Source organism: Marmota flaviventris, chromosome 9 (genome assembly GCF_047511675.1).
Source record: "Marmota flaviventris isolate mMarFla1 chromosome 9, mMarFla1.hap1, whole genome shotgun sequence".
In the NCBI taxonomy this organism is placed as follows: domain Eukaryota; kingdom Metazoa; phylum Chordata; class Mammalia; order Rodentia; family Sciuridae; genus Marmota; species Marmota flaviventris.
Window position 1 is genome coordinate 58,933,256 of NC_092506.1, and position 12,512 is coordinate 58,945,767.

The window sequence follows — 12,512 nt, forward strand, 5'->3', positions numbered from 1 at the left end:
CAAAAAGTAATGAAAACATAAGAGTTCATAAAGGAGTCACTTTAGTCTTAAGAATAGAGTGATCTACTGGGACAATACCACATCATCTCTCATTTTATAAAAACACATATGGGGCATACAAATGTAATGTGACAGTATAATTAGATCTGCCTTTATCCCAAATGATGGTAGGGATGTTTTCTAAGGAAACTTGTATTTTAAAAAAGATATTTTATACCACATTTTCTGTATCCATTCATCTGTTGAAGGACACATAATTTGGTTACATGGCTTGGCTATTGGGAATTGTGCTACTATCAACATTGATATGACATATCCCTATAGTGTGCTGATTTTAGATCTTTCAAATATGTGCCAAGAATGGGATAGTTGGATTATATGGTGGTTCTATTCCTAATTTTTAGAGAAATCTCCATATACTGCTTTCCAAAGTGGTTGTACTAGTCTACAGTTGCACCATCAGTTTATGAATGTAGCTCTTTTGCAATATTTTCTCCAATACTTATTATTAATTGTATTCTTGATAATTGCCATTCTGTCTGGAGTTGAATGAAATCTCAATATAGTTTTGTTTTGAATTTTCCTAATTGCTAGAGATGTTGAACATTTTTTCATATATTTGTTGACAATTTATATTTCTTTTAAGAAGTGTTTATTTAGTTCTTTAAAGTATAATAGAGGGATAGGTACAGGGGGAGAGAATAAGGGAGCAAAAGGAGAAATGATGGGGACCAAATTAGAGTAAATTATATTCCCATGCCTTTATAATTATGTCAAAATGAATCTTAATGTTATATATAACCAAAAAGGACCAATATGCAGGAAAAAAGATGTTTTAGAAGTAAACAATAAAACTTATACATTCATTAAATTTTTTACAAAAATTAGCAACTGAAAATTGTGAACTAAGTAACATTTTACATCATGAAATAATGATGAAAAGATAAAAGTTGCTATACACTTAATTTATCCTACAAAATTATTTATTATTAAAATCAAATCTATAAGTATCTTTATGTTACACTGTGCTCAAGAAAAACTAGTCTTGGTATTATTTTGTTAAGTATATCATAAATATCAACTCAGGGAATATAAGTACTCACATGCAATATAAAATATTAAATAAGTAATTATATTTGTTCTGTAGGATTCAACTTATACTTAGTTGATTAAAATATCTTTTTAAATTTTTTAATATTTATTTTTTAGTTGGACACAATATCTTTATTTATTTTTATGTAGTGCTGAGGATCGAACCCAGGGCCTTGCATGTGCTAGGCAAGCACTCTACCGCTGAGCCACAACCCCAGCTCCTAAAAATATCTTAAATTTACATATTTCCTATTAACAAGGTTGCTATTGTTTGCTTCAATAGAGTAGGGTAAAATATCTCAAAGTTCTCATCTAACCCAACCTAGAAAATAATAATTTTTTTCTTAAATGAGGTAATATTCAAATATGTTAAAATGATGGAATAAATTTAAATTGTTTTAAATTATTTCTTTAATGAAAGTGTGTGTGTGTGTGTGTGTGTATGTTCATAGCACTAATGATGTATCTCCTTCCTGTTTATATCACTCAAATAAATTTTCCTATACCAACCACCTTTAGATATTAGTAAATACCTTAATATATTTTTCCTCAACTTAATTCAATATACAATTTACTTTCTATGAATATGTATCAACATTGGCCTTTAAGAGTACATTGAGACACCAAAATAATTCCAAAGACAACATTAAACTAGAACTAATGAGGGACTACAAAAAATTTTTGAAAATCATGGCAAACTTAATTTTTTTTTGCATCGCCTGATTATAGATTAAATATAAATTATTTCTGCAGAAATTATCCATTGCACACCAATAAAGTATTTTAGGTTGTTATTACAAACTTAGAGGTAAGGAGAATACTGGTCTTGATGTCTTGGACTACAGGCTAAATGTATTCCTTCCATACCATGTATTCTGGAGACAATCGGTCTTATGCTAAATATGTTATCCTTGTTTTGTTCTAAAGTACACTTAATCAATTTGGAGCAAACTTTCTGAGAATTTAAGTTATGGATAATAAGAAATTTAATGTGATATGTAAACAATTTAGTCATTCACAATTTATCTTTACTGGGATTAAATGTGAACAAGTATGAATTGTGTGTTGAATAGACTGAATGATTTTCTGAGGAGAGACCTATCCCAATGGCATTCAATGCTAAACAAATTAAATTTTATGTATACATAGTTTATATTTTTAACTTGTTTACAAGATAATATTATATAAAGAGAAGAACAGTAATATCTATAGACTGATGGAGTAATGTAATGTTAATGCTACATGTCTCATTTTGAAAAGACAATTGAAAGGCAAAATTAATTTTTAAACTATTTTTATTTAAAATGTTTCCTTAAAAAATACCCGCAACATCATATAATTCTGTATATACTTCTCTGACTGTTACAAAATGCAATGCCTATATGGTTCCAGAGACGAATATAAGGGCATGCATCTATATAATTGAGATCACATGATTAGTATTCTTCAACATCTGATTCTCTGAAAAGTATTTTTAAGTTCACTTCCATATAAGCACATACATGTAACATTCTGTAATAATTGCATTAGACACAATTTTAAGAAACATGTTAACACATTCATTATGTGCATTTATAATTTTTAGTTGTTCATTTTCATCACCAATGCTTTGAGCATATATATGTACATTTGTTCCTTTGCAAGTATATTTTTAGAAAAGAATATGTAAATTTTTTAAATTCAACTTTATCTTGTATTCCTATAATCTTCTTGATATCCCACTGTTGCTTCTATTTCCTGATGAATGCATCTTACCATGGCCATTAAAAATACCCTGGCCTTCATGGTGAAAAATATTTAGGCCATAGAGCCATGATATCAAGACCAAGAGTGTACTGCCCCTTTAGTTAATAAATATAAATATGGGTCCATTTCAATGGTCTTAATTGATATACATGCTATTAATTTTGAAACCAATCACTGATAATGTGTTTCTCTTGTCTCCACCGGGACAAATTTAAATGATTTAATACCCAGAATTAACTATACTCACTATGTCCCAAGATGTCTAACAGTAATTATAGGAAAGAAGAAATGGAATGCAGAACCTCCTTTTTCTGTCCTGCAGTTCTCGTATTTGTGGGACACAGGCTGGTTCCATAACTGCCAATTATAACAACAGTAAGCAACAGCATTTCATTTCCATTTTGTGCTGGGCTTTGTTTTAGGAGTTTTATGTAGATTGTGTCAGGTGAGCATGTGTGTAAGCCTTCCAATCACCTTATAATGGGCATAAAACAATGTATATGTTGATTATATAGTTCATATACATATGCCCAGGAATAGTAAATATACTATTCAGTCAGATAGCTGAATTTCCAAACCCAAACCATAAACCAAATATTCAATTATTATAGTGCCAAGCAGGTGAGTACTACTTTATTTGAACTATAATACTATTTTATCTTCCTATTTTATAGTAAAATAGGCTGTATGTCCATTACATAGTTTGGGAAATCTATTTTTCATATCTTTTAGCACGTGGAGGTGGGTTGTATCTGTAATTCTGTTTTTTGCATCAATATACAATTGAAACTTGCCTTCAAATTACTACACTTTAAGCCTGTTGTAACAAAGCTAAATATTATACAGAAAATAAGATATCCTTGCTCTAATACTGTCCTGAGAAAAGATACACACACAGGAAAAATTTAAAATTGTGTCATTTACTCAAAAATTTGCTGTTATTTTCTTCCTAATGTTGGCATGATAAAAGATGTTCACTATAACTTCAAATGCACATCAATTTTTGAGTTTCTTGGGATAATAAAAAAACTAATCCGTTGGGTTTATATTAACAAAGTGTCTTGTTCAAATAAAAGATATGAATAACTCTGTCCTGGATTTGCTTGGTCTTAACTCCATAGATGATGGGGTTCAGGGTGGGTGGTACCACTACATAAAGATTAGCAAGGAGGATATGCACATGCAGGGGTATGCTGTGTCCCCCGAACCGGTGAGCAAAGAAGGAGAAAAAAGCTGGTGTATAGAACAAGAGGATGACACAGACATGGGAACCACAGGTACCCAGAGCCTTGAGTCGGGCATCCCGAGAAGGGATTCTAAACACAGTACAAAGTATAAGAGCATAGGAGATGATGATTAGTACCACATCTAGGCATGTGGAAAACAGGGCCACAATCACCCCATAGTAGATGTTCACTTTGATGCTATCACAGGCCAATCTAGCAATGCCCATATGTTCACAGTATGAATGACGAATAATGTTCTTTCCACAGTAATGGAGCCGATATACCAGAAAAACCAAGGGAAAGCAGATGAAGAAACTCCTAGTTATTGCTGCAGCACCCATTTTTCCAATGACTGAGGGTGTTAGAATGGTCGAGTATCTTAGTGGATGACAGATGGCCACAAAACGGTCAAATGCCATGGCCAACAATATAGCAGACTCTGCCACAAAGATGAAGTGAAGAAAAAACATCTGAGACACACAGTTACCAAAGGAAATACCCCCAGCTTGGAACCAGAAGATTGCTAGCATCTTTGGTGTGGTAACTGTGGAGAGAAAGATATCTGCCAGGGCCAACATGGAGAGGAAGAGGTACATAGGTTCATGAAGACTGCGCTCAGTGAAGATCAGGAATAATAAGAGAGTGTTGCCCAGAATAGCCACTAGGTACATGAAACAAATGGGGATGGAAATCCATATGTGTGCCTCTTCCAGTCCTGGGATCCCAGTCATGGTGTACCAGATGTCTCTGATGTTGGTTTGATTTGAAGACATTGTCATGTTTTACTCAGTCCTTTGATTCTAAAGCCTAGGATGGAAGAGAGAGGCACTGGAGATGTAGAACAAGGGTATTTTTTTTCAATTAGGTTGATTATTTTGTAATCTTTTTAGGAATTCAACACTATTTATCAGATAAAATCACTACTCCTATAATTGAGTTGAAAGCCTATCTTGAAGAATTTCTCATAGTCTTTTCTCTAGTAATTTATTTGGAGTAGAGTAGAAAGAGAACTATAGGTTATCCTTGATTTGTGTATTGTTGTATCAACTTAATGTAGTATATGTTGGGACCGGATCCTTGTTTTGCAGCATCACAGTATGCATGTTTTTCAGCCAAACCAACTGTATGCGAAGTGAGCTCCAATACAACATTATTCTGACTTAGCACCAGTGTCCTCACATCGCCTACACATTTTACCTTCTTCCTCCCTTCCTCCTTCTATTCCTGCAGAGTACAGACAAGGATCAACTAACAACTGTGCAGTTGCAGAGAGGGCTCTTCAGGAGAAGAGAGAGAAGGATTTTTTTTTTTGAGAGAAAGAACCTGGGAAACCCTGGGAGAAAAAGGGTCTACCAATGGTGAACTGAGGGTCATTTAATTTTACAAGAGGAAAGATAAGTTTTCCAGGCTCATGGAAGAATCAGAGAGAAAGAGATAGGGGATCTTGTCATATGAAGAATGTAGTTATGTATCAGTTGAAGGATGTACTGGGTAATGGTCAAGGGATTCTACCCCCAAGATAGAAACAATGCCAAGGAAACAAAAGAAAAATGTTGGTCACAGTGAATTTTTGCCTTCTTCATCTGATCCTACTCAGGTAAAAGCTTCTCTTCTTAGTCCTTCCAATCTTTTTCCTCTCTGGTTTCTGGTCTCAGTGAAGCTTCCATTCGCATACCTTCTTTTTTGTACTCACCATTATTCTTCATCTCAAAGTACTGAGCATACTAATTTTAAATAAATGTGTTTTGATATAGCAAAACAAAACACAGAAATAAGTTGATTATAGAAACTAGGTTAGGTATCTTCTAAACCACTATTCATAAAATAATCCAAAATGGAGATTATTTTATGAATAGTGAAATAAGCCATTACCACAAAATGAAGTAAAATATTCTTTCTCTCTGATATGTGGATGTTAATCTGCAAAAGGGGGTAAGGAGGATAGAATTTCAGTGGATTAGACAAAGGGGAATGAAGAGAAGGGAGGAGGAATAGGAATAGGAATGACAGTAGAATGAATCTGATGAAACTTTCCCATGTACACATATGAACACACCACTGTGAATCTCAACATCACGTACATCCACAAGATTGGGGCCCTAATTAGAATAAGATATATTTCATATTTGCATGAATGTATTAAGATAGATTATACTGTCATGTATGACTAAAAATAACAAATAAGAAGATAAAAATAGCAAAAAACAAAACAACAATAACAACAACAAAAACATGGCATAGTCCTCATAGTCCCCAATGTGGGATTCCTTTTTTACCTTCCATCATTCAGTTCTGATCTAGGAATCATCCAGAACCCCCATGTTTCTTTTTTCATTCAGATCATTCTCCTTTCTCCTTAATAACTGATGCTTATCTCAATGAAAATAATAGCCCACTGCAACTTTGGGGTTATTCTGAATTCATTTCCTTCTGGTAGGAAAGATCAGTAATAAGTGCAAACAACCAATTTGAGAAGCTTGTCATTCTTTTCTTAGAAAGAATCAGAATGTTGTCTAACACACACAGTCCATAGCCTTTAACTTATTAAGAGTAAACTTTCATTAAATACCTTAGAGTTTTTCCCTCTTTATTCCTATTTATAGCACTCTTACACTATGCCTTGGCTTCAGATATTCAGACCTTTCATCTTTTCCATTTTCTTTCCAAGTCTATTTTACCACAAATACCTAGAGATTTTTTTTGGTGGGGGGGGTATGGTGGGAAATGAACCCAGGAATCCTTTACCACTGAATTATATCCCCACTCCTTTTTAATTTTATTTTGATAGTCTCACTATGTTGCTTAGGTCCTCTGTAAGTTTCTGAGGCTGGCCTCAATCTTGCAATCTTTCTTTCTCAGCCTCCTGAGGTCCTGGGATTACAGCTGTGTACTACCAGGCCTGGCCATAGATAAATATTCAAAACAAACAAAGAAAAGAAAAACAAAAACAATGCAGTAGGTGAAATTTACCGTTTAAGCCTTCTGAGATCTCAGCTCTTGCTGTCTTGAGAAACTGGCTTCTATACCCAGAAGAGCTCCTTCCTTTTCTGTCTTGTCTCCTTTTCTATTTTGGATGAATTAAGGCAAATTTCTTTTGCCCTTAGTTTTCCATAGACATATTTAATTAGAAAGCTTAAAGTAATAAGATAAACCATGCAGAAGTCTATGAGTTAATTACCTGAAAGATTCTCAGGGATCTCTCTTCACTTATGGGAGATCTAACCTGTGATTTGCTGTGGTTGGAGAAACAACCTCAGGCTCTTGTCTTCTGCTGATTCCCATTTCAGGAAGAACCCAGCTTTCACATTCTGACATAATTTTTCCTTGTGAAGATGACTGTAAAAACTCCTTCCTTAGTTTGAAAGAGTATTATGGTCTGATTAGTTGTTACAATTTGAACATGAATAAGCAATATAATTTTAAGAGCACAAAACATGCCTCCACCCCAGCCTTGGATTAGCTTAACCCAGTGTCCTGGTCAGGGAGGAGGCATAGGAAACATCACAGACTTTCCTCTCAATAAGGAGCTTGCTACTCTAAAACCTGAGATTCCTGGGGCACCTTATGAAAACAGCAGTCATCTACCATCTACCATGTCCAATTAGGAAATCTAGGTGCTTGTTACCCCCTCTACTTGCAACTGAAGACTCACTGAGGCTCTCTGCAGGATGTGTTGACTCTGCTTCCATCTAGGACTCAGCACCAGCCAAGAGTCTGGCTGTATAGCTTTCTCTCTCCCAGGAGACCTAAGCCTCAGTGACTGAGAAATCCAAGAAGATATGTCCTCTGGGCCCACGGTCCTTTTCGTAAATCCAAAGAGAACTTGAGTGATTAAATTAGCTCATGGGCAGAGTATATTTCTGATACAATCCTGGGAGATTAATAAAAGCCCTGTCAGTGGCAACAGCCTACACTGCCACTGCTCTGACAGACACAAACCAGCCAAAGAATAAAGGATGCTGGTGTGGTTTTTACTTGTCAAAGACATAAATTTTGTGACAGTGAGATTGTAAGAGCACAAGGGGCTGTTCTACAATGTTAGAAATGCACTCTTTAGGAATCTACTACCTCCTGATATAGCATGAGCTATGAGGTGAAAATAGAACAACTTACCAGCAGGTATTTTAAAGCCATTTTTTCCATGTTCAATGAACCAACTACCATTATAGAAAATAATACACAACCCTTGTTACCTGCTCGTGGTCTAGTATAGGAAGAGAGATGTTTATGCAGGGAAATAGGTATTATAGTCAACTCCCACTGTCATAGAACTTTTCAAGTTCAAAACACATTTTCTGATGTGTCTGTTATTGAAACCCATAAAGATCCCCAATTTTGAGCCAGTTATTATGGCACATGCCTGTAATCCCAGCAGCTTGGGAGGCTGAGGCAAGATGATGGCAAGTTCAAAGCCAGCTTTAGCAATGTAGCAAGATCCTGTCTCAAAATATAAAATAAAAATGACTGAGGATGTGGCTCAGTGGTAAAGTGACACTGGGTCTGAAACATTTTATATATATATTATGTTTCCATTGGATAGGAACACTAAACTCAAAAAGTAGTCATTTTGTTCTGCATAAATATCAGGTAACGAGCTGAAAATTAAATGCAGGCCATCTTGCCAATTTTCATGGTCTTTCTACAACAACACTATTATAAATCAAATGAGTGATTAGTAAAATAGGAAATGATGCTTCTACATGATAATAAAACCATTTACTTGAAAAAGTGTTCAATAAAAAGTATTATTTATTGTATGTGAAATACTATGCAATTAATATAGGGCTGCCTGGACTATTTTCCATGAATTTATTTAACAATGGATGTCTAAGATCCAATAGTCCATCATGTACTCACTTGATCCACAGGTTCAAGATTAAAAAAAGGGTCCATTTAAATGTGGCAGCACACTGCTGTGATCCCAGTGACTAAAGAAGCTATGGCAGGAGAATTGCAAGTTTCAGGTTGGCTTTAGCAATTTTGTGACAACCTCTCTCAAAGTAAAATATAAAGGTCTGAGAATGTGCTCAGGTATAAGGTGTCCCTGAATTCAATGAAAAAAAAACATAAATAAATAAAAGAGCTCTAATTTGAAAGAGATGGGATAAGTAAGTGTGAATATTATATAAAATATTTACAGATATAGATTTTTTTATTTTTCCAATCCTAAAAATATTACATAATTATTGTTTACCAATGGTTGCTGATATATACCAAGTATCTGGATGAAGCCTGATTAAAACTATTAGTATTTCTGCATAACATGCCAATTAGAAGTGAAAATAGTAAGCTATTAAATTATTAGTAATAGAGGGAAAAATTATAGCACCCAAATACAATGCAAAGAAAAATAAACCACAGCTCCAACCCCAGATTTTATTTTTAAAATCAACCTATGAATTTTGGAGATGCTAAATCTGACCATTTGTGCCTGATAACATTAAACTCTTCAAGGTTATAATTGACTCCTATTATTCTGAAAGCATATTCAATGCAATACCTTCTCATCAATTTCTTTTTATTCCATGGATATTTATTCATTATAGAAAAATACACTGACTAGACGAAACTTTAAATTAAATAAAGTAGAATTTTATTTATATTCATGGCCATGTAACCTTGAATATATTGAACCAAGTGCTCAGAAACGTATAAACTTTTTTGATGAAGATAAACCATTGATTTTTCTTATAAATCTGAGAAGTCTATTTTGGATTTATTTCACAGAGGGAAAATTGCAGAAGGAGTATACAAGGAAGATAAAGGAAGATAAAACTTTTACAGGTACAGGAGTTTTTATTTGAGAAGAACTTAAGGTTAGAAACATTTGACTGAGAGTAAAAGTCTTCAGTGTATGGGATGGCTCTCTGCATTATTTCAGCCGTGTCTTTTACTTTAGCCACCATTTTAATGACTCTTTCAGCTGAGGTTTTCATCAGTGTCACTCAGGTGTAATTACACACTTGTCTTCTCCCTATGCTGGTAATTCTGCCCTTGGTTCTTTCTGATGCTCACACTTGTTGTGCCTTTAGAAATCAAACCTAACCCAGCAACACAGTGGATAGTTTGGGGTCATGGTGATGATATAACTACATTAAACAATGGTTTTAGGTCACTGAAGGGGTAATAATACCAATGGTGCATCAATAAAAGGAGGTTATGTTAAAGGCATTATGAGTCTTAACGTGTTGCTACCTTCCTTTTCTCATAGTAGAAAAAAATAACCAGATTTGGTACAGGTAATAATAAAGAACACAAAGAGATAGTTCTTAGATCTGGAAAGAAAGACATGAAACATAAACATTACGAAGAATCTTTGCATGTTCTTATTTGGACAATAATATATATGGACTTTTCTCCACCCATTATTCTATTGATTGAAAAATCACTGTATCTCATATGGGCCCACAGATAGTCTATTGCATTTTTGAAATCCATTAGTCTACAGTTAAAAGTCTCCACGCAAATAAAATATCTCCTTCTGGGTTCTTTTATATCCTGATAGTGTTCCTGCTTTTGTACAGAAAAGCTCAACACATTGGAGTAATCTGCTAAGCTTCCACCCTGTTGGCCTTGAGCACTGTCGGAAGTGGGATATGATTACTGAGAAGCCAAATTAAGGACTAATTGATGATGGAGAAATCTCTGAATCTCATTGACTTATCTTCTTTATTGATAAGTCTAAAGTTCCCCTAAAGATTTTGTGCCTTTAGGATTAGTGTATTTTCATTGAAGCTTCTGATACAATTGAGTGCCTTCCCTGACAAAATGAGGATCTCCCAGATGATTTTCTTTAAATTTCAAAAGTCCAAGGAGACTATTCAGTGAAAGTCTTTTCCATAAGGTTCAAAAGAGATAAACAAGACACTAAGAAAACATAATTTTGAAATATCAGTGTGTTTTCTTTCCTGTAATGGTTGCCCTCTTCCATGATGTAGTAATGAAGAGTACAATTTAAACAACTAGAAGAAGGGATTTGAAAGTTTTCCCCATAGCTAAATGTATGAGGAGATAGATATGCTAACACTTATTTAAACATTGTATAATGTGTATGTGCATCAAAACATTACCTGGCACCAGATTAATAAGGACAATATTTATATTTTATGGATTAGTTTAGAATAAGTAGTAAAGATTGATAAACAAAGGGTGATAGAATTATTTCCTAGCACCATAGTACCAGACAATTTGACAGATTTGTTTTATAGTAAAATTCCAGTAATATAAAATTGAAAAACAATACATAAAACAGGTGATGTTAATTTTTAAAGGTCATATATTAATATTTTGGACTTTGCTGTCCATATACTTTCTCTGTAGTATATTTTTGTTGTGCTATATTTCATTAAATAATTCTTTTTTTAATTTATTTTTTATTATTAGTTGTTCAAAACATTACAAAGCTCTTGACATATCATATTTCATACATTTGATTCAAGCAGATTATTAACTCCCATTTTTACCCCGTATACATATTGCAGATTCACATCGGTTCCACATCCACTTTTTTACATACTGCCATACTAGTGTCTGTTGTATTCTGCTGCCCTTCCTATCCTCTACTATCCCCCTCCCCTCCCCTCCCCTCCCCTCCCATCTTCTCTCTCTACCCCATCTACTGTAATTCATTTCTCTCTCTTGTTTTTTTTCCCCTTTCCCCTCACTTCCTCTTGTATGTAATTTTGTATAACAATGAGGGTCTCCTTCCTTTACCATGCAATTTCCCTTCTCTCTCTCTTTCCCTCCCCCCTCTCAACCCTGTTTAATGGTGATCTTCTTCTCATGTTCTTCCTCCCTATTCTATTCTTAGTTGCTCTCCTTGTATCAAAGATGACATTTGGCATTTGTTTTTTAGGGATTGGCTAGCTTCACTTAGCATAATCTGCTCTAGTGCCATCCATTTCCCTGCAAATTCCATGATTTTGTCATTTTTTAGTGCAGAGTAATACTCCATTGTGTATAAATGCCACATTTTGTTTATCCATTCATCTATTGAAGGGCACCTAGGTTAGTTCCACAGTCTAGCTATTGTGAATTGTGCTGCTATGAACATCGATGTAGCAGCATCCCTATAGTATGCTCTTTTAAGGTCTTCAGGGAATAGTCCGAGAAGGGCAATAGCTGGGTCAAATGGTGGTTCCATTCCCAGCTTTCCCAGGAATCTCCATACTGCTTTCCAAATTGGCCACACCAATTTGCAGTCCCACCAGCAATGTACAAGTGTACCTTTTTCCCCACATCCTCGCCAGCACTTGTTGTTGTTTGACTTCATAATGGCTGCCAATCTAACTGGAGTGAGATGGTATCTTTGGGTGGTTTTGATTTGCATTTCTCTGACTGCTAGAGATGGTGAGCATTTTTTCATGTACTTCCATTAAATAATTCTTAATAATGCAACAAACTTTCTCAACTCACAAGATGTACAGAAGAAGAAAGAGAAAGGAAGAA

General features: G+C 34.6%; 1 protein-coding gene across 1 annotated transcript; it reads right to left on the reverse strand.

Annotated features, from left to right (window-relative positions):
- Positions 1–3,886: 3,886 nt before the first annotated feature.
- On the reverse strand, positions 3,887–4,843 carry LOC114098440 (olfactory receptor 52Z1P-like). Its single transcript, XM_027942683.2, has one exon. It carries the CDS (start codon positions 4,841–4,843, stop codon positions 3,887–3,889), a length of 957 nt encoding a protein of 318 aa, XP_027798484.2.
- Positions 4,844–12,512: the final 7,669 nt, after the last annotated feature.